Source organism: Acanthochromis polyacanthus, chromosome 4, assembly GCF_021347895.1.
Source record: "Acanthochromis polyacanthus isolate Apoly-LR-REF ecotype Palm Island chromosome 4, KAUST_Apoly_ChrSc, whole genome shotgun sequence".
Classification (NCBI taxonomy): Eukaryota; Metazoa; Chordata; class Actinopteri; family Pomacentridae; genus Acanthochromis; species Acanthochromis polyacanthus.
Genome location: NC_067116.1, coordinates 15,862,429 through 15,888,259, shown reverse-complemented (window position 1 = coordinate 15,888,259; position 25,831 = coordinate 15,862,429). Strand labels below are relative to the sequence as shown.

Sequence of the window (25,831 nt, the reverse complement as noted above, 5' to 3'; positions counted from 1 at the left end):
TCCTCCTCCTCCTGCGTTGTTGTCTCCTCACAGCACGCTGAAGAAAACAACTCCATCTCAATGCTTTCTGTGGAGACCAGCAATGCTGTCTTATTCTCCCACAGCTTCATCTTTTCGGATACAACTGAACACCTGTATCTCCTGTAATTTCCTTTTCAGTCTCCTCTTCACTTCTCCTTCAGTAAAATCCTCATCGGGCCTTTCCTTCTTCAGTCTGGTTTTCATTCACTCGTTGCCTTTTCGGATTTCACGCCTCGAAAGTTTTCTGTTTCTTCTCTAGTTTTAACTCCAAACTCCAGACTTTCCTGAGGAGACCCTCCAAACATCTGAACAGCTGAGCTCTCATTACCTCAAGCTGACATCTATTAAAGTTTAAAGCTGTGATTGGCTCACTGTTGGCTCTCAGGCTGTGATTGGCTCTTCAGACAGTTTAGAAGTTCTGATTGGTTGAGAGAGCTGTGATAAAGTTTTAGACAGTGTAGAAGTATCTATAAATGTGGCCTGAGCACTTTCCTCCAGTGTTCAAATTAGTCTTCTAATCAGGTGGGAAAGTAAAGTCTGTTTACATTACAAATACACAACTTCTGCCCAACGTCTTTTTATTCAACCTCTCGTCACAAATCCTTTCATCTTTAACCTGATGATTGGGTCAGTTTGTTGAAAGCTATGCTAGTATTTGTCCCCATAGGGTACTAAATACAAACTATAAAACACAAATGGAGAAATTTCAGGCTTCAAAACTCTTCATCATACAGATTTAGAAAATTGCTTTTATTGTTCTTCTAACACATTTGTGCTTTTGAATCTAATTCACTTTTAATTATTTGCATTTTTGAAACTCTGTATGTTGGTTTTCTGTCCTTTTATACGGCACAGTGACCTGTTCTTGAAAAGTATTGAATTTATTTGTATTTATACAGCAACAATTCACATCAAAAGTAATCTCTGGGTGCTTTACATACTAAGTTCAAAACCTTACAATGCTGTATTAGAGACAGAAAGATAATGATTCATTTGAGCAGCACTTGGTAACAGCTGGAAGAAAAACCTCAGCGGGAAGAAACCTCCAGCAGAATCGGATTGAAAAAAAGGCCATCTGCCTCGACAGGTTGGTGTGAGAGGACAGGATTATATGAGTACAATCATTATCAACATGATATACTTTATTGTCAATGCAAGTCTAACAAACAAACAAACAAACAAACAAAAAACACTTTTCAACTGTCCAGAATGGAAATTAAGACAAACTAAATAATGAATTACTTAAGTCTCCAGACAGCCCAGATAGCAGACCCCACAGTACTACATTATCTAATCGTGTTTTCTGGGGGGGCAAAGTCAAAACAGACCAGTGTTTGCTTCTAGTCACGTCTCATTTCTGCGGCGACTCATCAAAAACCACACAGTGAGCAATCTGTAATCAGTGACAATCAACAGCAACAGCAGCGCCTGTCTTCTGACTGCTGTATCAGCAACTTCAAACTCACAACAAACCTGATCCCTACTCTTTACTACCTGGAGTTTCACACGGACCAGACGAGATGGGATGAATGACAGCTTTTGAGATAGCTTTATGTGAGGAGGAACACTTTAATTAAAAACTGTAAGTATTCAGTAGCTACAACACACAAATAGTTTTGGGCTGATTGCAGTTTGAATGAAATATCTCTAAATCTACTAAACAGTTGGAAAAAGTGCTAAATACTTTTTGCTCATGTGACACATGAGAACATTCTCCCTAAAAACATCAGAGATAAAAAAAAAAAGTTTTATTTTACTTTGACAATATAAATGAAATGGAAAGAAAATGCTGACTTACATCTGATGAGGTGCTTAATGTTATTTAATCAGCTGGTTTGATTTAACAGCACTGAAATTCATCTCAGATCTTTGTATGTTTAAAAGCTGAAGCTCAAAAGGGCTCACAGCTCATTCAGTCGTTTCACTGTGAAGCTGTACATATTCAAGAGGGACAAATAACGACGAATTCTCAGAACAGAATAAATGCTTCTCAGTAGCCTTGACAACAGGAAATAGATTAAATATTGTTCCAAACATCTATTTAATACCATAACTTGTTTAATATGACTGTCAGGGGTCAACCAAACTCTTCAGAGACCACAGACTGACTTTATCAGACTTTATCAAAACACTGAACGTCCAACCGCTCCAGTGCAGAATGTGTCGGTCCTTTCCAGACGCTTTCTGCATCTCTTGTGTGTCTCAGGTCATCAGGTGTCTCTGGCTACATGTGAGCAGGTGAGGCAGGAAGTAGGACGCCGTGCCGTCATCGGGTATCAGCTCCAAGAACTCTGTGGGGCTCATCTCCATGGCAACAACAACCAGCGTCTCTGTTGGCATGAAAACCAGTCAAATTAAACACAGACACAATAAAGAAAGGCTTTCTTTGGTGGATCTAGTTTCTACTTTAACCCTGATTAGAAATGATACATCAGTTGAAAAGAGTGATTCGGTAAAGTGTAATGGAAGCTTTTCATCAGTAAAGACACATTTAAAGTAATCCAACCTAATGAACAAATTACATTGTTGCACTTCTATCATGACTTAGGACGTACGAAAGTGCTATTAAATATGTCAATATAGTAATATTTTATTATCTTGAAACTCTTTCTTGAACAACATTAAAGAGTCTGTATTATGCACACTCTCAGGTCTATAATCACATTGTTTAAAAAACACATCATACTGTACATTGTTACAACTGCAATGCTCTGCTTTAGCTCCGGTCTCTTTTGAGGCTTCCCTGTTGGAATGTTCCGTTTTCTCTAATTGAATTGGACCAACATAGTGAGGCCACAGTGGCTACATACGGTAACCCCACATCTATGAACATAGAGGAGGTGCTGCCATTTCATAAGCGGCTCTAGAAAGGAAATAATTGGGGTTGATCAATTTAGCATGAGGGTATGTCACAGGCTAGATGCACAGATGTTACATGGTGACATGGGCAAGTAACAGAATAAAAGCCTGGACTTCAAATGAGGCCTTTCAGACAGGTTAGGAGCAGCATTTCAGAATAACTCCCTTTGGTGTGGGGTTTGGGCTTGAGAAGTTTACAAATCTTTTACATGGAAGAAAGAGCTACATAACACACTAAAAGATATTAAACAGCACAATAAAGAATCTTGAAAGGCTTTTAAAGTTACTGGTTGCTAGTACTGCACATTATCTATGACTTTTGTAATGCTTAATGCTGCTCTGTGGGGACAATGTGAGCAAAAATGCATAAAAATTGTGTTGTCTTTTTGTGCTTTGCATCATATTTCTTTGTAGCCTAGCCGCGCTAGACAACCCACGGCAACGAATTTAATTCTCTGCCAGGGTCGACAACAAAAACGACAACAGTCGTTGAGCTCCATTAGCACCGACTCTGAATAATCTTTCTGTTAACATGTCTGTAATATACTTGAGCTTCACCCATTGACTGTATAAATAAGGCTTCACCGAACTACCGCATCCTCTGATTTACGGCGCTCTAGGAGCCTATTCGTTGCGCTGATTGGTTGTATACCTACCCAATTGCTGCAGAGTGATTTGAAAGACAACCTTTTAGCCCGCCTCCCTCCCTGTCGAGCGTGCCTAGACCCTTGCGTCTTCAGAGCATGGGTCTAGCGCGGCTAGGCTAATTTCTTTGCTTTTTTACAGACTTTGTACTGAATAGACTCTTCAAGTTGTTGTCTTTTTGCCTGTTGCCTTTATTTGATTAAGATAGTCGAATATTGAAAAAATAAACGGAGGGAGAGAGTTGAACCAGGGGACATCACTGCTGTTTGGTGTGACCACTCTGTTACCTGATGCTCTGACACAATTTTGTCATTATTTGGATTTTTTTTGTAATATTGTATGTTTTTAACTGATCAGTTATAGTTTCTGTAAAGAAAATTCACACCAATAAAGTCTAAATGGTGTCTCAAAGCTTATGTGAGCTGCAAAGATTACAACCAGGAAGGAAAACAAGATGTGCAGATATCTGGAATCCAGTAATCAGTTTCCTCATGAGTAATGCATTAACACCTCTAGGTTATTAAACTACAGACGTAATGACTTTAAAACTATCAATGATAACCAAGGCTCTGATTTATTTACTCTGAAACTGCTGTCAAACCTGTTTGACAATTTTGCTGGCAGTTACAGGAAGCCAAATGATCAGTCTGGTCAATGCCAAGGCAACAACTCACAGATGTAAGATGCTATTTAACTGAACAGCAGCAAACCACAGCCTGGAGAAAGTTGTCTGGTTTCTACCTTTGAGAGCAGCCAATAGGATGCTGTTGTCTGCAGCAGCTCTTGTCCGGTTACAAAGCTCTGGGAGCAGCTTCTGCCACCAAAGTACCTGAAAATAATCAACATGTCAACATTCAGACAAGAGGACAAATAAAAATACAGTCCTGGTACGGAGGAGGGGCAGTACCAACAAAGTAGATTCTACAGTTTAGGCCAGTACAAGACAAGTACACACCATGTTTTTGTCCTGTAGCTGGTGATTTGCGAAGGCTATGATGGCCTGAGGACATCTGTCCAGCAACTTCTCTATGCTGCTGTCATACTGCCCTCTTCTGGTGGCACAGAGGAGGTGCAGACTGAAGCCCCATAAGGTTTCCTCTGACAGACGCTCCAGCAGAGGCACCACGGAGCCAACAGACAGGGAGGGGCCACACAGCAGAGACTGTCCACAGAGGTACAGGAAAAATTAGACGAACATTACTGGACAACAGTAGCTCAAGGAGAGACAGTGTGCAGTTTAAAAGAACAAAGAGGACAATCTTTCTTTTACAGTTCCAAAAAGGTTGAATGCATAAGAAACAAGAAAAGCACTCAGAGAGCGCAGTACTCTTCCAAGTCTGCTCAGTCAGATCATTTCCAACAGATGAAATACTGAAAAAATGTGTGGCAGAAATCACGGAATTATAGAATGTGTCCATTTAATATAGATGTACCCACAAACAAAATGACCCTGCGCTGAGCACAGACGTGTGTTATGCATGTATACGTTATGTACAGATACTAATCATGTGACCTAAAGATGTAGCGGGCGCCGGGAATTGACGAGACTCAGAAACACCCCCACAATTTAATCAATTACTCGCATCATTTCCGATGGAAAGTCCTGATAAGTCCACAACAATTGATTTGTAGTAGGATCGCAGTCATGTGATCGTCAGCAGACAGCTGATGTAGTGCTCTCTTGTTGTCATAGTTACAGTTACAGTGCTATCTCGCAATGATACAGAAATCCTCAACAAATCTGTGGAGCCAGACTATAGGCCACATCACTGCCAAAATCTAATCACTTGGTCTTTGTGTCATTGCTGACCTTTCCTGAATATTTCATCCAAATCCATTTGTCTGTTTTTGAGTAATGTTGCTAACAAACAGACAATCATACGTCGTTTGTCACACAACTCCACCGTTTATTAAACACAGGTCAACACAATGCTCAGCAAGGCTGATTAGCTAGCAAACTGCAGGTTTATGTTTCTTATATTACTGAGTCAGTTACTCTTTATTTGTGCCACTGTTGAGGCAAAAGCCATCCATCTTTCTATGCTTAATTTATCTAAATTAAGCTTTATGTACACAAGTTTAACAGCTGGTGGCAGTGATGATTTATTTCCTCTACTCTGCCACATGTAAATTATAAAATAAAAACCTGCCTAATTGTTATATTGATTCATGAATGTTTAATGTTACTGCTCTGATAATTTTCGAAAAATACTAAAAGATATGTTTAATAAAAGCACACAATGTGTGATTTAATATAAGACGATTTAAGCTTGCTGTCATATCCCTAAATCCTAGAAAAGATTATGTCGATTCTGTGTGCCTCAAATTAGTGGAGAAGAAGAGATTTAGTGGAGGAGTGGAAAGAGACGTGAAGAAATACCTGCAGTTTGTGCAGCGCCTCCTGGTGCTGTGAGCTGGTAGTGTGAGCTGGACTGAGAACAGTGAGCCACGGGTACAGAGCGCCGTAATGAGAGCACGAGTTGATCTGAAGCACACACAGGCATGAAACATCTTAGTATACCAGACTGATACCTGCATGCGCTGATTTCTGTATATTATCACATGCAAAATTTAAAAATGTAATTGTATTTAATAAATTATTCTTTCTCCAACTGAAATTTTAATTCAACAAAAGATCAGTTGCAATAAAGTGGCTGCATTTTACAATGGAATTCTAAATTAGATCTTCTGTGAAGTGTCATGAAATGCAATATTCTCGACAGAACAAAGACAAACAAAATAAGTTTACCAGATCGTCAGCGCTCTTAAGTGGCTTGCGTTTTGGAGCTGCGTGGGGGAGGTTGGTGTGCGTTTCTGAGTTTGTCAGCCGGTCGATGTAGACAGACGCCACCCGGAACAGAAGCTCCTGGATGATGGCGTCCTGTGAAGAGGCCATGAGCATCGCCTCCCAGAAATCCACCTGTAGGCAGTTCTCACAGCCCAGCTCCTAAACACACAGACGCATTTATTGCTATTCTATTATGTATATGGACACAACTGATATTAATACATCTTTCTCTAAGGCTTTATTCTGTTTCTAGGACACATAATCAACGGGACAAATACACTGATTGTGCTTCTGGCCTCCTGGCTGTGAAGCTGCGGGTGCTAAAGACAGACGCAGACCTTGAATGCGTGATCAGCCTGTTCCAGCAGAACTTTGTTGTTCTCATGTAAAGCCACCATGGCAGCCACCAGTAGTCCAGGTTGGGACTTTGCCAGCTGGTGAGCCAACGCTGTGGGACGGACGTGAGCGTGCTGACCTCCTCCTCCTCCTCCAACATGCAGCAGCAGCAACCTCGGCTCCTCGATGAATCCGTACACCAGCAGCATCTAAACACACACAGAACAAACCACTGATTTACCACCTCAAGTTAAACTCCTTGTTCTTCAGGTCTCTCTAAATGTCTTGTTAAAAAAAAAAGTCTTCTTTAGCTACATAAAATATCAAAACATCTAAATATGTGCAGACATCATCACCTCTGGTGTCCAGTCCACCACAGATAAGAGCACACAGCTCTGGAGGTCCTCATTTTTACATCACTTTGGACAAAAGCAGCTGCTAAATAAATACATTTAAAGTTGTGCAAAATTATTTATTATGCCATGGAGAAATTGACTGCAAAACTCGTTAAAATTTAAGTTAAATTTCATTATGAAAAATGCCTCTGTTGGAGTGTTTCACTTTGAATTATTTTTTTTAAAAAAAGGACATTTCTCGATGTATCTGTGCCATCCCAACATAAATTCACTGCAAACCTTACTATCTGTAAAAGGTATACATCTTTTCCTTTTTCTAAGCAACATTAACAATATGAAGATAATTTCACAAAAAACAAAACAAAACATAGCACACGTTACCAAACCAGTGTGTATAGAGATTAATCAAATTTGTTTGATTCCTGGTGCTTTCATTTGGTTGGTTTTATCGATAGATTTCACCCTATTTTAAATTGCTTTTAAAACACTCTTGAAGCGCAAACCTTTCAGACTTGACAGACAAAAATGCACATTATTTTAGGCATTTGCCAATTTTTCAAGATTTTGGCATAGATATGTTACAGATGATACGTGGTTCTGCAGCACGTTCAAATTTTTCAAAATATAACTTATTAATTTAGTTTTTTACTATGCTTCATTTTCAAACTCATGCAAATTAGCACATATTTAATGAGACAATTCCTCAGTTCCACATTTATATATATATATATTTTTTTTTAAACTTGAAAAAAACACAACCTTGAAACACTGTCGTACCTACCTATGTGGGTAAGTACGATAGTTAGAGAAGTCATAAAAAGTATAACATTTTACAAATCACATCTTATTTTCTCAAAACAAGTTTTTCCATACTCTGCATTAATACCTACTTTTTTTTTTAATATTTAGTTTTTGCCATTTTCAGCTTTATTTGGATAGTTATAGTGAAAGCAGACAGGAAATAGGGGAGAAGAGTAGGGGGAAGACATGCAGCAAAGGGCCACGAGCAGGAATCGAACTTGGGCTGCTGCATCGGAGACCAGCCCCTGTACATGGGTCGCCCACTTAACCTGTTGAGCTATACAGGCGCCCAACTACCTGGACTTTTACCGGAATGATTTCACATGTGTCTTCCCTGCTAAAGGATTGTACAGGACCTTCAGTAGTTCACTTCGCAAATCAAAAACAAACCATGCCAACCTCAGCGTGTCTCTCCATCAGCTGTGTGTACTGCGGCAGGTCGCCCAAACGCAGCATCAAGGTTGCCATGGTGATTGTCAGTGGAACTGACACGCCCGTTGTGTCCTCCAGATGTTGTAAAATCCGCAAGGTCCGGTCAGGACTGATGTTTATCATGCATGCACTGGCACACACACTGATGAGCTGTGAGGGCTCTGATTGGCTGAAAATGTCAATGACCTCATCAGCTGTTTCCTGGAGAGACAGAATATTTATGTAGTTGGGTTGTTTTTTGAGATTCCTATTGTTTACATTGTCATATATTAAGGTAACAAGTAGTTGAGGCAGAGAAAATAAAACAAGTTTCGCTGATAAACTGCTGTAACTGGTTTCTTGTCTCATCTAATATCATCTTAATGATTGACAAATATGAAGATGATACTTTAATTAATGAAAGAAATGTGTTGGTAAAAATGTACAGATTGTCTCATCGGCTTTCTTATGGTAACCTTTCGGTGTAAGTTCAGGAATGGCCTTTTAAGTTACTAAAACAGAAATTCAACCACATTAAGGGAGACCTTAGGACTCTGTGTCTAGGCATTACACAAACATGAAATTAAGCTTGTACTTCTGTTCTTTTAAATTGCTGTTCTGTATGTACCTGACTGAGGTTTTGCTCTGTTTCTTCCAGCAGATAATGCCTGAGGTAGAACAGGAAGCCTGGACCGTAGGAGTGAGGGCTGCCTGGAAGCGGCCGGTTCCTGGAGATGACTTTGGTGACTGACAGACCAGACATCCTGTAGTACGGCAAAGTCAGGTGGCAGTCCTTCTGACTGCCCCTTAGAGAAGAGAAAATATAAAACAGTGATGAAACAACTACTAGTTTGTAGTTCTTAACAGAGAAGAAGAGATAGAAAGTTGACCAAAAATATATATAACTAAACAGAACTTGTAGCTTATTTAAGTATGTGAAAGAGTAAAAATCCCTTGATTGAATGCTTTTAAACCTCACTTAGCAATGCTATTACAGCGCCCTCCATAATTATTGGCACCCCTGATTAAGATGTGTTCTTTAGCTTCTAATAAATTCATTTTTTTTAAATAATACAGGACCACAATGGAAAAGAGAGCAAAAGCCAACCTTTAATTCAAGTGCATTTATTCAGTGGGGAAAAGAAATTATTCTTTTACATCAAATCATGTGTCTCACAATTATTAGCACCCCTGATGTTAAAACTTTGTACAACTCCCTTTTGAGAACAGTTTCAAAGGGAGGGAATCACACGCACTAACAGGCACGCATGGCCGATCAGCTACTACAACAGAAAATCAGATGACAGTTCACACAGTGGGAGTGTGACTTTATTCTCTGCTCATAATGATATTACTCCATCCTATCTTATCCACAGCAGAGAGTTGTTTTCTGCTATGCTAATGCTAAATTGATGTTAAAAATCTCACGTATACCATCTTTCAGGACTAAAGGGTAAAATAATTTAATTTAAGGTGTATTTAGGTAAGACTTGAGGAACCAATTTCCAACTTAAGTGAGTTAATATTAATAGAGAATACAAAATAGAGAGGACAGAGGTTTTTATTTGTCACTGTGTAAGTCCAACAAAATTTGTTTGTAACTGTCAGCAATCAGTAGCAGTCTGAAATTGGCTATAAAGTGTGATGGAGCTCTGGGGATGAAGCTGTTCTGCAGTCTGCTGGGTCTTTGGTTCTAATATTAAGGGTTGTGTGCAAACAGTTTGATATGGTGACGGTTTCTATGGTAGGCATGGGCCGGTTACCGGTTTTAAGGTATACCACGGTATGAAAAAGTCAAGGTTTCAAAACCACTACAATTTTCCGTCATACCGTTCCTGCGGTATGAGCGTTTTTTTTAATGTGATGTCTCATCAGGGAGAAAGTAGAGGTCCCTCACGCTGTGTGAAGCTGCAGCCTAAAGCGCCCCTCCGCCCGCTCACCTGCGTTTGTTGTGAGTGACAAGCAGGCAGCTCTGCAGGCTGTGTGATGGCTGAAGGAGGCGAACCCCCGGAACTTTTTCCGCCGTCCAAGCGGACTAAGTCGGCTGTTTGGGAATACTTCGGCTACCGTAAAAAGCCAGACGGCCACGGCTTGGAGGAAGAAGGTCGTCCGACGTGCAAAACGTGCTTGAGGACAGTGGCAGCCCGAGGAGGCAATACATCGAATATGATAGCGCATCTACGGGAGCACCACCCATCGCTGTATGCTAAATTAAAGGTGCTGTCTTGAAATGAACGAGCGTATTAGCGTCTGACATTAGTGAAATGAGCTTGTTACCGAGGCAGATATGGTAACTACCATATCTTATCTTTTCTTCATCTCTATCTTTTAGTAACTTTTTTTATATTTTAACTGAGGCAGATACGGTAACTAGCTTGCTAAGGATTTATCTTAGCATGCTAGTTACCATATCTGCCTTAGTAAAGAAAAAAAAGTTATCCACAACTTTTTTCTTTCATTCATCTTTATTGCTAAGATGGATAACAACAGCTAGTTTACTCTCTAACATTTTAGAGCTGCAATCATAATACCGTGAAACCGTGATATTTTTGCCTAAGGTTATCATACCGTCAGAATCTCATACCGGCCCATGCCTATTCTACGGGTGCTTTTAAGTTAGCTGCATTCGCGTTTTACCTGCTAAAACAGTCTCCTAGCTGGGCACAGTTCTGCCTGACTGCCTCCTCCAGCTCTTGTCCGTCCGTCTGCACAGACGCTGCAGGGTCGTGGTTCTGTTGCTGTCTTGATTTTTGGAGTACGGAGGCCAGGAGGAGGAGGTGAGCTTCGCTGAGGAGGTGCCGAAGACTTTGGGCCTGTGGATTGGTCTCTGCATAGCGCTGACTGTATTCAACCTGACACACAGAGACACACAAGTGAGAGATCAGAAATTAGCATCTCGTACAATGTTTCCATGGCATGGCAAATGTATTTTATGAGCTGGCTAAAAGCAGTTTAGATATATCGCTAACAATTCTGCAAAAAAAAAAGAAAAAAATGTAAGAAATACATAATAGTTACAACAGAAGTAGTTATTTAAGTGATTGGGTCAGTGTTACCATCTCCTGGTAGAGAGTGAGGGGGGAGACGGTGTCGACAACGTAGATGTTCCATCCGTGTCCTGCTGTGCTGGTTTCTTTGGGAGCAGAGATTGTCCACTTCCTGCTCCTGAGGTCAAAAAGTTACAAAAAGTGGTAACAAGAAGAAAAATCTGACCAAATTTATTGCCACAGATTCATGTTGTTATCACTACTTCCTTGAACTGCCAGTAACAAATGACATACACTCACTGCATAACAGGTTACTTCCAGTCATTCCACCTTAAATTACACTGCACATGCTTTCGACACTGCTCAACCAGAGAGGAGGCTGTACACTGATCATGGGTACTAAAGTATCTGCATCACACTGCGTAACACACTGTGTAAGACATCAGCTGCGGATGACTAAAATGTAACTCTATCTAGTTACATTTCACATGACAAAACAAACAATTAGTGAACTGTTAGTGAACACATTAACAGGTGACCAGGGGCTCCCATTGATGGTCCTTGAACAAAGGCTAATGTGTTTGTTTTTGTATTTGGCCTCAGTCTACATATTGAAGGGACATCCACCTGCATGCAACATTGCATTATGTATTATCTACATTAATTTTTTAGAACACGACGAAAAATCTATTTAAATTTGTGTGTGTGTGTTTTTTGCAGGAGGAAACCCAGAGCATGTCAAATAAAGTTGGATCTGGTGAGTAAAAATCAAAACAGATCTTTATATTTGAATCCAAATGTGATTAGTTTGTAACAAAAAGGTACACACACCGAGGGAGGTTAGGCAGGTTATGGTTGGCTAGGTTTAGGAACTAAAACAGGAACTGTTGACTCTTTTAGACCAAGCTGCAAAGTCACGGGGAAAATCAGGTCATTGATTAACTTTAACAGAAATCATTGGCTGGTTTAGGGTTTCTGCATGTAGAAATATGATTTCTCAGCTTCTGGACAAGAGCTAAAGCCATAATGGCAAAGGATGCTCGGAGAACCTCTCCTGTTTTGGGTATGGATGAGAGTGATTTGTAAAAATCGTCACACCACAGTTTCAGTCCCGTGTCACATGTGCTGCAAATTGCGTATTCTAAACTGCAGCTTTTGTGATTTGCTAATTGCAGTTTCAAATTGCTATTTTGATTTGAAATTATTCAATTATTCAGCCATGGACTAGAAGAATTTGACTAAAAATAATCATTTTGGGTGCACTTGCATGACTATGGACGCTTTATCTTATTCAATTTTTAAAAACAACAATTGGTAGAGAGATCTGAATGCTATCGAATGTAATCAAAAAGCAAAGATTGTTTCTTGTAGGTTGTAGATTTCTAATATTTACATTTAACTTTTATATGATTTGACATGCCTCATGTTCTGTAGTAACATCAGAAGTCATGATTATAGTTAGGAGTGCTAAATATTTAGGTGGGTAGTAAGTAACACCCACATGAATGGCAGGGTCCAAAGTGCCAAAGCAGAACTTCACACAATGTAACTAGATAATCAACGATATTCAGTTCCCTTGTCAGTGGTTTTGATCAGTGTGTGCTCCGAAAAGTACCGTTAGACTGACGGTCTGAAGAGAAGGGAAAAAAATATCATTACATGTTGAACTTATGCATACTTTTCTTTGAAATGTATTTGTAATGAGTGATGCTATAGTGTGACCGATCAGTTTATTAAGTTGCACCAAGCTTTACTGGTTTTACTGCCACACAATCTGCTTTCGTAGGCACAAAGAAAAATCACTTTGTTCTCGGAAATAAAACTCTAACTGTCAAGGTTTTCCTTCAAAATAAGGTCTGATGTAAGGATTCGGTTCATAAACATGAGTTGGCATTGCAGCTTGACCTGAAAGTGACAACAAAGACTGGGGGAGGGTGGCTGGGTTTGTCTTACAGTAAGGGCCGGGAAAGAAGATTCTCCAGAGCTGGGGTGGTTGCGGGATCGATTCCCACTGCCAGGAAAATACCAGTCAGCGTGGTGTGTTCTTTCAACTCGCTAAAATAACAACACACACAGTAAGCGAGTTCATAAATGCAGATAACTGTCGGTGCACATCACCAGTGCTGAGAAATCCCTCTGCAGTGTACTGTGGTACCTGCAGGGAGGTACGTCTTGTCAAATCTGACGATACAAAGATGTGTATGATCTGTATAGCACTAACACTGTGTGTGTGTGTGTGTGTGTGTGTGTGTGTGTGTGTGTGTGTGTGTGTGTGTGTGTGTGTGTGTGTGTGTGTGTGTGTGTGTGTGTGTGTGTATTTAACTCTGAGTATTTTATGTGTTCAACTTACAGGCCTCTGCGCTGTGTGCTGCGTTCGGTCTCCTCCGGTGTCTCTGTGTCTGCGGTGGACAGCAGGATAACATGGCGGCCATAGACACACACCGACCTCAGACCAATAAATAACTGCATCCTGAGCGCACACACCTCCAGGTTGCTGGGTGGACAAGCCTTTCAAACACACACATAACTGAGAAACTGAACTGTGTGCATGTCAGCTCACAAACAGACATGATGTAGGCTGTGATAAAAAGGTTTACAATACAAATCAGTGCACCAAATGCAAAGTTGTACCAAATGATTTTCTGGCCACTAGGGGGCAGAGGATCAAAAGAAATGTGACTGATGGAAGCATTGAGACTGAACAGTAAGTGTGTTGTACCAAAAAATAGCCACAAGGGGCTGCAAAACAGAAGCTTCTAAGGTCAGGAATCACTGATAAAGGTTCAGGCTCATACCTTCATGGTAGTGTCGATGTAAGGGTCTTCAATCCTGGCTGCTACTGCTGAACAACGTACTGTGAAACACTGCAGTGCATTCCTAACAGACACACACAGCAACACACACAGTTGAATCCACACAGAACTGTCTAAACCATGGTGGTAAGAAACAAGGATCCATGAGGAGTGAACATAAATGGATAAAATCACACACTAATGATGGCTCATCTTAGTATGTAATCAAAATTGGATCCAGAGTGGTTTCTGAAATTTGATTTAAAAAAAAAAAAGAAGAATATTTCTAAAATTGAACTCAAACAGTTGACCTTGATTTAGAGGTCAGGGTTGTGTGAAATTAAAATTCTCATCAGTCCAACAAGCACTGATGTTACTTTCATAGAAGGAAAGCTCATCAGCTACTTTCCAGGACTATTCCAATATATTTGGTGGTGGAAAGAACAGACTATCTGTGAACATCGTGCATTTTCACAACTTTCAATTGCCCAAACCCAATGGAGACTGCTTGTTCTAACTTACTGGATGTTTACTCAGGGGCAGCTCCAGACGTACTGGCACCACATGAAAGCAAACGCGTTCACACAGATCGTCAAAAAGTCTGATTCACATTTTGCAAACGGTAGGTCAACATCCAATCATCATATAAAAACATCAGCTAACTTGTCTGTGTTATTGTGAAGACCCTTGTGGTTATCTCGAAGACGACTGTTGTAGTTCATTTTGGTTGGTTCTGTGAGTGGCTGCTTGGTGTATTCAGGAACACCTGTGGGCCTCAGAGTGTTTCCAGGTTACTTCAGAGCCAGCTGTATTGTAATCATGCTCTCTGCTTCCCTCTGCAGGTAACACATACTCTGGTTTGGTTGTGGTGTTTTAGTTTTCCCCTTCAGGATTTGGTTTGCATTTGAACAGACATGATTCAGGCATGCATCACGCGCACACCACTGACTACTGATTTTCATAATGCCATACAGTTTTGGCTTTAATTAAATTTGATTTAAGTAAAAAAAATAAGCTTTAATCTTTAAACTTTGTCTCTCCTTTTGCCATTTTGAGCCATGTCATAACATTTATATTCTTCAACAGTTCTTACGTTGAGATCCTCGGTTGACATATTTCTATTTTCAGAAATCAATCAAATTTCTATTTTAAATTATTAAATAAGATGAACATCTTCTTCTTCTTTTCCTTTCGGCTTTTCCCTTCAGGGGTCGCCACAGCGAATCAATTGCCTCCATCTAACCCTGTCTTCTGCATCCTCTTCTCTCACACCAACTACCTTCATGTCCTCTTTAACCACATCCATAAACCTCCTCTTTGGTCTTCCTCTTGGCCTCCTGCCTGGCAGTGGGAAACTCAGCATCCTTCTACCAATATATTCACTCTCTCTCCTCTGGACATGTCTGAACCATCTCAGTCTGGCCTCTCTGACTTTATCTCCAAAGCCTCTAACATGTGCTGTCCCTCTGATGTACTCATTCCTGATCCTGTCCATCCTGGTCACTCCCAAAGAGAACCTCAGCATCTCCAGTTCTGCTACCTCCAGCTCTGCCTCCTGTCTTTTCCTCAGGGACAGTGTCTCCAGACCAAACAACATGGCTGGTCTCACCACAGTTTTGTAAACCTTTCCTTTCATTTTAGCTGAAACTCTTCTATCACACATCACACCTGACACTTTTCTCCAGCCGTTCCAGCCTGCCTGTACACACTTCTTCACCTCTTTTCCACACTCTCCATTGCTCTGGACTGTTGACCCCAAATACTTAAAATCCTCCACCTTCTTGATCTCTTCTCCCTGTAACCTCACTCTTCCACTTGGGTCCCTCTCATTTACACACAGATACTCCGTCTTACTGCGGCTAACCTTCATTCCTCTCCTTTCCAGGGCAAACCTCCACGCCTCTAGCTTCTCCTCCACCTGTTCCCTGCTCTCACTACAGATCACAATGTCATCTGCAAACATCATAGTCCATGGAGACTCCTGTCTAACCTCGTCTGTCATCCTGTCCATCACCATAGCAAACACGAAGGGGCTCAGAGCTGATCCCTGATGTAGTCCCACCTCCACCTTGAACTCCTCTGTCACACCTACAGCACACCTCACCACTGTCTTACAGTCCTCATACACACGTGGACAAAATTGTTGGTACCCCTCAGTTAAAGAAGGAAAAACCCACAATTCTCACTGAAATCACTTGAAACTCACAAAAGTAACAATAAATAAAAATTTATTGAAAATTAAATAATCAAAAACAGCCATTACTTTTGAATTGTTGATTAACATAATTATTTAAAAAAACAAACTAATGAAACAGGCCTGGACAAAAATGATGGTACCTCTATAAAAGATTGAAAACTATTTGACCAGAGTGACACGATTAACTCAGGTGTGTCATTTAATTGACATCACAGGTGTTTCCAAACTCATAATCAGTCAGTCTGCCTATTTAAAGGGAGACAAGTAGTCACCCTGCTGTTTGGTGAAAAGGTGTGTACACACACTGAACATGGACAACAGAAAGCGAAGGAGAGAATTGTCCCAGGACATCCGAAAAAAAATTATAGAGAAACATCTTAAAGGTAAAGGCTATAAGACCATCTCTAAACAGCTTGAAGTTCCTGTGACAACAGTGGCTCATATTATTCAGAAGTTCAAGACCCACGGGACAGTAGCCAACCTCCCTGGACGTGGCCGCAAGAGGAAAATTGATGACAAATTGAAGAGACGGATCGTTGGAATTGTATCCAAAGAGCCCAGAGCAACCTCCAAAGAAATTAAAGGTGAACTCCAAGGCCAAGGTACATCAGTGTCAGATCGCACCATTCGTCGTTGTTTGAGCCAAAGTGGACTTCATGGGAGACGACCAAGGAGGACACCACTGCTGAAAAAAACTCATAAAAAAGCGAGACTGGAATTTGCAAAAATGCATGTTGACAAGCCACAAAACTTCTGGGAGAATGTCCTTTGGACAGATGAGACCAAACTGGAGCTTTTTGGTAAGGCACATCAACTCTATGTTCATAGACTCAAAAACCAAGCATACGAAGAAAAGAACACTGTCCCTACGGTGAAACATGGAGGAGGCTCAGTAATGTTTTGGGGCTGCTTTGCTGCATCTGGCACAGGGTGTCTTGAAAGTGTGCAAGGTACGATGAAATCTGAAGACTATCAAGGCATTCTGGAGAGAAATGTGCTGCCAAGTGTCAGAAAGCTTGGTCTCAGTCGCAGGTCATGGGTCTTCCAACAGGACAACCATCCAAAACACACAGCCAAAAACACCCAAGAATGGCTGAGAGAAAAGCGTTGGACTATTCTAAAGTGGCCTTCTATCAGCCCAGATCTGAATCCCATTGAACATATGTGGAAGGAGCTGAAACATGCCATTTGGAGAAGACACCCATCAAACCTGAGACAACTGGAGCTGTTTGCTCATGAGGAGTGGGCCAAAATACCTGTTGACAGCTGCAGAACGCTCATTGACAAATACAGAAATGGTTTAATTGCAGTGATTGCCTCAAAAGGTTGTGCAACAAAATATTAAGTTATGGGTACCATCATTTTTGTCCAGCCCTATTTCATTAGTTTGTTTTTTTAAATAATTATGTTAATCAACAATTCAAAAGTGATGGCTGATTTTGATTATTTAATTTTCAATAAATTTTTATTTATTGTTACTTTTGTGAGTTTCAAGTGATTTCAGTGAGAATTGTGGGTTTTTCCTTCTTTAACTGAGGGGTACCAACAATTTTGTCCACGTGTGTACATGTCCTGCACCACTCTAACATACTTCTCTGCCACTCCAGACTTCCTCATACAAAACCACAGTTCCTCTCTGGGCACCCTGTCATAAGCTTTCTCCAGATCTACAAAGACACAATGCAGCTCCTTCTGACCTTCTCTGTACTTCTCTATCAACATCCTCAAAGCAAATATTGCATCTGTTGTACTCTTTCTTGGCATGAAACCATACTGCTGCTCACAGATGTTCACCTCTGCCCTTAGTCTAGTTTCAACTACTCTTTCCCATAGCTTCATCGTGTGGCTCATCAGCTTTATTTCTCTGTAGTTGCCACAACTCTGCACATCTCCCTTGTTCTTAAAGATGGGCACCAGCACACTTCTCCTCCATTCCTCGGGCATCTTCTCACTATCTAAGATCCTGTTGAACAACCCAGTCAGAAACTCTACTGCTACCTCTCCGAGACACTTCCATACCTCCACAGGTATATCATCAGGACCAAGTGCCTTTCCACTCTTCATCCTCTTCAATGCCCTCCTCACTTCATCCTTACTAATCTTTGCTACTTCCTGGTCCACAACAGTCACTTCTTCTACTCTTCGTTCTCTCTCATTTTCCTCATTCATCAACTCTTCAAAGTACTCTTTCCATCTTCCCATCACTCTATTGGCACCTGTCAACACACTTCCATCCTTATCCTTTATCACCCTAACCTGCTGCACGTCCTTCCCATCTCTGTCTCTCTGCCTTGGCAACCTATACAGGTCAGTCTCTCCCTCCTTACTGTCCAACCTAGCATACAAGTCATCGTAAGCCCCTTGTTTGGCCTTTGCCACCTCTACTTTCACCTTACGCTGCATCTCCCTGTACTCCTGTCTACTCTCTTCAGTCCTCTCAGTGTCCCACTTCTTCTTAGCCAACCTCTTTCTCTGGATCCACTCCTGCACCTCCTCATTCCACCACCAAGTCTCCTTATCTCCTTTCCTTCCAGATGACACACCAAGTACTCTCCGACCTGTCTCCCTGATCACATTTGCTGTAGTTGTCCAGTCATCTGGAAGTACCTCCTGACCATCCAAAGTCTGTCTCAACTCTTTCCTGAAAGTCATACAACACTCTTTCTTTTTCAGCTTCCACCATTTGGTCCTCTGCTCTGCCTTTGCCTTCTTCACCAGGGTCATCCTACACACCACCATCCTATGCTGTCTGGCTACACTCTCACCTACCACTACTTTGCAGTCACTGATCTCCTTCAGATTACACCGTCTACACAAGATGTAGTCTACCTGTGTGCATACCATCCCCTGTTCCTCGCAACAGAAGAGGTGAGGACTGAGCTCAAGAGGCTGCGTCCAGGTAAGGCGGTGGGGCCGGACGATGTCTGTGCAAGACTGCTCAAGGACTGTGCAGGAGAGCTAGCCGAACCTCTCCAGTGTCTATTCAACATGAGCCTGCAGCAGGGGAAAGTACCGGTTCTGTGGAAGATGTCCTGCCTTGTGCCGGTCCCTAAAGTAGGGCGCCCGGAACGGATGAATGACTACAGACCGGTGGCTTTAACATCACATGTTATGAAGACACTGGAGAGGCTGCTACTCCGTCATTTGAGGCCTCAGGTGGAACATGCACAAGACAAGCTGCAATTTGCCTACCGTGAGAACATTGGAGTAGAAGACGCTGTTCTGCACATGCTCCACCAGGCTCAATCGCACCTAGATGAACCGGGAGGATATGTCAGAATAATGTTCTTCGACTTCTCGAGTGCGTTCAACACCATCCAACCACTCATACTCCGGGGCAAACTTGAAGAGATGGGGGTGGACAGCTATCTCACCACCTGGGTCTCTGACTACCTTATGGGACGACCACAGTACGTCAGGCTTGAGAACTGTGTGTCGGAGACAGTCCTGAGTAGTACGGGAGTCCCACAAAGGACAGTACTGGCACCATTCCTCTTTACACTGTACACGTCAGACTTTCAATACCACTCTAAGTCCTGGCATGTTCAGAAGTACTCTGATGACACGGCAGTCATGGCATGTATCAGGAAGGATGGCGAAGGGGAATACAGGGAGCTGGTGAGGGATTTCAGCCAGTGGAGTGTAAAAACCCACCTCCTCCACCGCCAAGACAAAGGAGATGGTCATTGACCCCAGAAAATCGAAATCTCGCCCCCTACCTGTTAACATAGATGGTGCTGACATTGAGGTGGTGTCTAGTTATAGGTACCTGGGTGTCCACCTGGATGAAAAGCTGGACTGGTCCTTCAACACAACTGCCATCTACAAGAAGGGACAGAGTCGGTTTCACTTCCTCTGCAGGCTGCGCTCGTTCAATGTGTGCAGTGACATGCTGCACATGTTCTACAAATCAGTGGTGGAGAGTGCCCTGCTGTATGCTGCTGTCTGCTGGGGTGGCAACCAGATGGACAAGGACAGGAGGCGGCTGGACAAGCTTATTAAGAGAGCTGGTTCAGTGGTCGGGAGAGGTCTGGACGATGTGGGTACAGTAGTTGAGAGACACATGAGGAGCAAGGTGCAGAGGATCCTGACAAATCCCACCCATCCTTTGTACAGTACTGTCTCCGGACAAAAGAGCAGACGCAGCAATCGTTTTCTTTCAATGCACTGCAGGACAGAGCGCTTCAGGCGATCCTTCATCCCCTCAGCCATCAGACTACATAACTCCTCATAGCTCCCTCACTTTCAACTTGGTTGCCCCTTTATGTTTTTTATGTTTTTACATGTTTTTTATATGTGATGATATTCTTATGTGTTTTTGTAGGTGTTTTGTATAAGCTGTTGGATACAACAATTTCCCTATGGGGATAAATAAAGTATCAATCTATCTATCCTACCTCCACTCTTATAGGTCACCATATGTTCCTGCCTCTTCTGGAAGAAAGTATTCACTACAGCCATTTCCATCCTTTTTGCAAAGTCAACCACCATCTGTCCTTCTGCGTTCCTCTCCTGGATAGCAAACCTGCTCCTGACCTCCTCATCTGTTTCCTGCACCAACATGTCCATTGAAGTCTGCACCAATGACAACTCTCTCACTTCTAGGGATGCTCTGCATCACTTCATCAAGGTCCATCCAGAATTTCTCCTTCTCCTCCCGCTCACATCCTACCTGTGGAGCATACCCACTAACAACATTGAACATCACACCTTCGATTTCTAGCTTCAGGCTCATCACTCGATCTGACACTCTTTTTTACCTCCAGGACATTCCTAACAAACTCCTCCTTCAAGATAAGTCCTACTTCATTTCTCTTCCTATCTACACCATGATAGAACAACTTGAACCCTGCTCCTAAACTTCTAGCTTTACTACCTTTCCACCTGGTCTCCTGGACACACAGTATGTCCACCTTCCTCCTCTGCATCATGTCAACCAGCTCTCTTTTCATGTCATAGTTCCAACATTCAAAGTCCCTACTCTCAGTCCTACTGTAGACTCTTGGTGTTCCTCTTCTCTCTCTTCCTACGAACACACCTTCCTCCCCTCCTTCTTCGACCAACAGTCGTCCATTTTCCACCGGCACCCTGTAGGTCGACAGCACCAATGGTGGTCGTTGTTAACCGATCCAGTATGGAAGTCATACATTTCATTCGCATGTTTGATTTGGCCAAAGTTTTATGTCGGATGCCCTTCCTAACACAACCCTCTGTATTTATCCGGGCTTGGGACCGGCACAATAAGGTACTGGCTTGTGTCCCCTTGTGGCTATATTATTTAATAAGATGAACATAATAGCTTTTAATCTTTATAAATAATCTCTCTCACCTAATAAGGCCAGCATGTAGAGTGCACTCAGTTCATCTAAATGTAATTAGAGTAGGTAGAATTTCTTTCAGGCAACCAAGATTTTCTTTAGGTGACTACAGTCTTAGAAATGATAGATAATGTGCATTCTTCAGTTTTACAAAACTGCTGAAATGTCAAATGTTTCTTGAGGACGACTGCCAGTGCAATTTCCTGGATTTCATTAAAGACTGACTGATTTCTGAATGCCTTCAGGACAGCAGACTTACTTTGTTATGACATGCAACAGATGGTCCGTTAGCACCGCCTCCAGGACCTTCTCTGGATACTGATAGGCTGACAGCAGCTCGACTTCACCCTTCAGATTGTACAGGTAGCCGGTGTTGGGGAGAGAGAAGAAGCAGAACACACATGCTGGTTCATCCAGAGTTGCTGATTGGTTGCCTGGAGGGAGAGAGAGATACAGTGGAAAAAGAAGTCCTTCAAAAATAGTGTTTTGGTGAGCAGACAATCATGCTCACACAACAAAGACATATTTTACAACATTACTAAAATAAATTCAATTTGTAGCTATTATTTAAAAAAATGGACAAAATTTCATCTGATTTCAATAAAGATCACTGTTTTATTCACTCCAGTCCAGAAACGTGCATCTGCTGCTTCATGCAACAAGTGCTGCTAATGATTCAACTGTCTGTGTCTCACTCACTGGTGAACAGCGGGTAGAGCTGCAGGGAGTGGAGGTGTGTCTCCTCCACACTGCAGCCTTGGAAGAACTCTGGAGAAAAACGCCTGCAAAATGACACTGTATCAATATACCTCAACAGACAAAAACAATCCTCACAATGAATGTTAGAGATAAAACTCAAAAGTACACGCATACCTGAAAAGAACGTAGGACAGTGCATATTGTTCCCTGTCCTCCAGCCCGGTCTTTTCAATGCTGACGGGGATGTCGCAGTCTTTGGCTCTGTCACCAAGCAACTCCACGTGTCTTGGAATGAGCAGAAAGTCGATGTCGTCTTCTAGATAATCTGCTGCATGCACACAGACACACAGCATCACAAATGAATCACACTGAAATTAGCTCACATTTGGGCATGATCATCATCATGTTCGGCTGAGGGACATTTTTTTTGTACTTTTTGCTGCACAAACAAGTAACGTGAAAAATTCCAAAATAGAGTGTGGAGCTGAAATGTATTGTTTGATGTAGTTTTCTTAGCCTTGTTGGAAATTGCTAATGAAACCTGTAAGAATCCCTCATCACCAGCTGCAACAAAAAAAATCATCAAGGTGTCTCTAAGAAGCCAAACCTTTACATACAAGAAGTGATGATGTCAGGAGCTGCTTATGCTTCTATCAATCTTTGCATTACAAGGCCACAAATGTTTCAGCACATCACATTCAGCAGTGGTAATTTCTGGCGAACCCTCAGCTCTGATGACGATTTATCCCTTCGCCCCAAAATTTTACTTTTTGCATCAGAAACAGATAAAAACTGCAGCCCGTGGCATCCTTGATTATACATCTATATTTTTCTACAGGAAATAAACTAAACCGAAAACAGGCAGAGATGGCATCAAGCATTAGAGAGGGCAACCAACACTGTCGTGCGTGTTCTCACCGCTTTTATTTGTGTCGGATGATTCTTCTGCAACTTTCATTTCAGACGTTGCTTCCAGTTTCAGTACGAGAACTTCCAGTTCTGCCTGCACGGCCACATATCCTCCACACAGCGCCACCTGGAGGGAGACGGCAAACATGAGTGTCGTGTTTTTCCTTAGTATATCATGTGTTCAAGGCATACTTCATACTACAGGCTTGGCAAAGTGTATATTGCTGATTAGTGAAATATTTCAGACAAAAAATGACATATTTAATGTTACGACTACATAAACTCAACAAAGCAGTTGGACTATGGAGAATACCTACTAGACCTCATGAACATACTCATTAGGAAAAGTGTAGGTGTTACTTAGTGACACGACTGTGTACAGTAACTGGTAAACAGATTGAACTAGGAAGAAAATACAGCAAAAAGAAAAAGTAAAGATTAGGTTAAAATCACCTGGCTTGGCGTGATTTTATGAAGATGCAGGATGACGGAGCGTTCAAAATCCAGGACAGAAAGATTTGAGTTAGAACTTGCAGTCTGACCTTTGATTAGAAAACAGGAGAGGTGCATTTAGTCGGAGAAGAAAACCACTGAATAATCATCCAAACATTTTCTTTTATCACAACCACTTTCGCCCCTCACCACAAGTCATGAACATTGAACATAAAAATCAGTAAAAAGCCCCAATGATCAGTGAGAAACAGCTTCTGCAGTAAGATATAATAAGCAAATTACCTTAGACAGCCAAGTTTGTTCTTAATTCACAGCTAATGGGGATTGTTTTCTATCCGAGGACTCATATAATGCAGAATTTCTGCACATAGTGCATTTAGACAGGATGCATTATGAAGCATCCTGCTCCATATTTCACAACATCCGTGTTTGCATATTCTAATTGCAACACTCTTTTCAGTTTATAAAGACTCCTGGTTTAAAATTAGCCTTTGCCTGAAGATGTGCCACTATTCCCAACTATACGTTAGCCTCCTTTAGTTACCTTGACTCTGACTGCAGCTCTGATGAGTGTTGGACGAGGGGCTCTGAGGGTTCTGCTGATTCTGACTCTGCAGAGAAACAAACATTAACCATTGCAACATATAGTGAATCAGTATGTCGGTTTATGTAGAGTGGCTAATTGAATGACAAAACCAATGAGACATTATTTGATAAGTTGACAGTTTTGAAGTGCTAAAGACTCACTAATATGAGCTAAACTGCAGCTTTAACATAAGTAATACTTCAGTCGTGTGCAAACAGGTTTCAGCATAATGTCTGAACAAATAGAGCTATCATAGAAGATCTCATTTTATTGTACACTTGCTTTTCTTCCCTCCAAACTACTTGTTCTATCATGGAAAAGATGTATAGATGCTATTAAATTGTAAAACTTGAATGAAGACAGACGACACAGAATCCACTTAGTAGATAAACTTCGATCAGTAGTTAGATTCTTACCAGGTTCTGCTGGTTTTGTCTCCTCAAGGTAAACAGAACCAGAGTGTTCTGACAGCCAACCAGAAGGTCTCCTGTCACTGAGCAACAAGACACAGCAACGGGACGCTCCGACAGAGGGATCTCAATGATCTCCATCTGCACTCCGCCCCACACAGACGCTCCACGCAACAAGTGGCCCAACAAACGCACCCCGACACGGGCCTTCTCCTCTGCCTGAATGAGAGCAAGAAGGGAATCATTAAAGTACACAGACAATAAATGTCAAGGGAAGCAAAGGTAGAGATTATTGCCCAGTATGCAGAGGACTATAGAACCTCACATACATCCAGAATAAATATTACCACTTATCTAAAGTAACAGCTTCAAACGAATTTGCATAGTGAGCAGCTTGTTTCTTCCTGATGTCAGTGTAATTCTTATTTGTGAAGTTTTCTTCCAATTAGACTCTAACACGGTCAACAGGTGCATGTACACTCCTTGCTGTTAGTCAACTGAGCTGCAAAACTGTTGTTCAGGAAAACTATGGGTTATATTTTTCCAAAGTCACTCATCTTTATATTCAAAATATGGTTTGTCATTACAATCGTAACTGAATGAAACAACTTCATTTAGGGTTAGAAATACAGTGGAAAAGTTAAGAATGATCTCTCCTCTCTCCAGTGAAAAACATGGTGAAAACCTTAGTGGCATTTGTTTTGCTTGCAAATATCTTCTTATTATTAACTCTGAAAAGCTGCTTGTTTTTTGCAACAGTTCCTGCAAATATACAACACTATACAGTCAACTGACCACCTCTACTGCTTTCTATGTTGCACAAAAGGACTGGATACCAAATACAGTGGAAGGTTTAGGTGGTTACATCTCTATAATTAAATATCTTAGTTTGAGCAGTTTATGATTAAACGTGACGCCTAACAAGTGAGTGCAACAGATAACTTTAGACATTTAACTAAAGTCTGACGACTGCTTAGATCTAAGCTTCTGTCAAAGCGTATCTTTGTGAAGAGTAGCAATCAAGGGAATTACATTCACAGAGAATTAGCTTTCTAGTTTAAATAGATTTTTTTATAGTATGTATTGTTGAAAGAGACAGGAGAATAGATGTGCTGTATTTCATATCAATGCAACATACATACACAAATAAAAGTATCTATGAGGAAGCTCTAGTAGTCTTTATGTACCTGGTAGCGCCAGTTGGTGTAGGCTCTCAGGTAGGTGGCGCTGTTCTTTTCTTCAATGGTCACCAGGTAATCTCCT

General features: G+C 41.5%; 1 protein-coding gene across 3 annotated transcripts in view; it reads right to left on the bottom strand.

Annotated features, from left to right (window-relative positions):
- Window positions 1-1,142: 1,142 nt before the first annotated feature.
- The window catches only part of hps3 (HPS3 biogenesis of lysosomal organelles complex 2 subunit 1), a 29,073-nt gene continuing 4,384 nt past the window's right edge, over window positions 1,143-25,831 (bottom strand). Inside the window, exons 5-25 of one of the 3 annotated variants that reach the window (XM_022197934.2) lie at window positions 25,756-25,829; window positions 24,575-24,787; window positions 24,117-24,183; window positions 23,573-23,661; window positions 23,129-23,246; window positions 22,385-22,538; window positions 22,211-22,293; window positions 21,771-21,945; window positions 14,000-14,081; window positions 13,555-13,712; window positions 13,158-13,259; window positions 11,274-11,382; window positions 10,855-11,069; window positions 8,846-9,023; window positions 8,206-8,439; window positions 6,652-6,858; window positions 6,275-6,472; window positions 5,906-6,010; window positions 4,481-4,687; window positions 4,267-4,354; window positions 1,143-2,351 (exon numbers count right to left, since the gene is read on the bottom strand). In XM_022197934.2, the coding sequence (XP_022053626.2) occupies window positions 2,224-2,351; window positions 4,267-4,354; window positions 4,481-4,687; window positions 5,906-6,010; window positions 6,275-6,472; window positions 6,652-6,858; window positions 8,206-8,439; window positions 8,846-9,023; window positions 10,855-11,069; window positions 11,274-11,382; window positions 13,158-13,259; window positions 13,555-13,712; window positions 14,000-14,081; window positions 21,771-21,945; window positions 22,211-22,293; window positions 22,385-22,538; window positions 23,129-23,246; window positions 23,573-23,661; window positions 24,117-24,183; window positions 24,575-24,787; window positions 25,756-25,829 (2,984 nt within the window). In that variant the 3' untranslated portion in view covers window positions 1,143-2,223. The remainder of the gene's footprint in view (window positions 2,352-4,266; window positions 4,355-4,480; window positions 4,688-5,905; window positions 6,011-6,274; window positions 6,473-6,651; window positions 6,859-8,205; window positions 8,440-8,845; window positions 9,024-10,854; window positions 11,070-11,273; window positions 11,383-13,157; window positions 13,260-13,554; window positions 13,713-13,999; window positions 14,082-21,770; window positions 21,946-22,210; window positions 22,294-22,384; window positions 22,539-23,128; window positions 23,247-23,572; window positions 23,662-24,116; window positions 24,184-24,574; window positions 24,788-25,755; window positions 25,830-25,831) is intronic. The other 2 variants (XM_022197935.2, XM_022197936.2) reach the window with 2 other exon arrangements.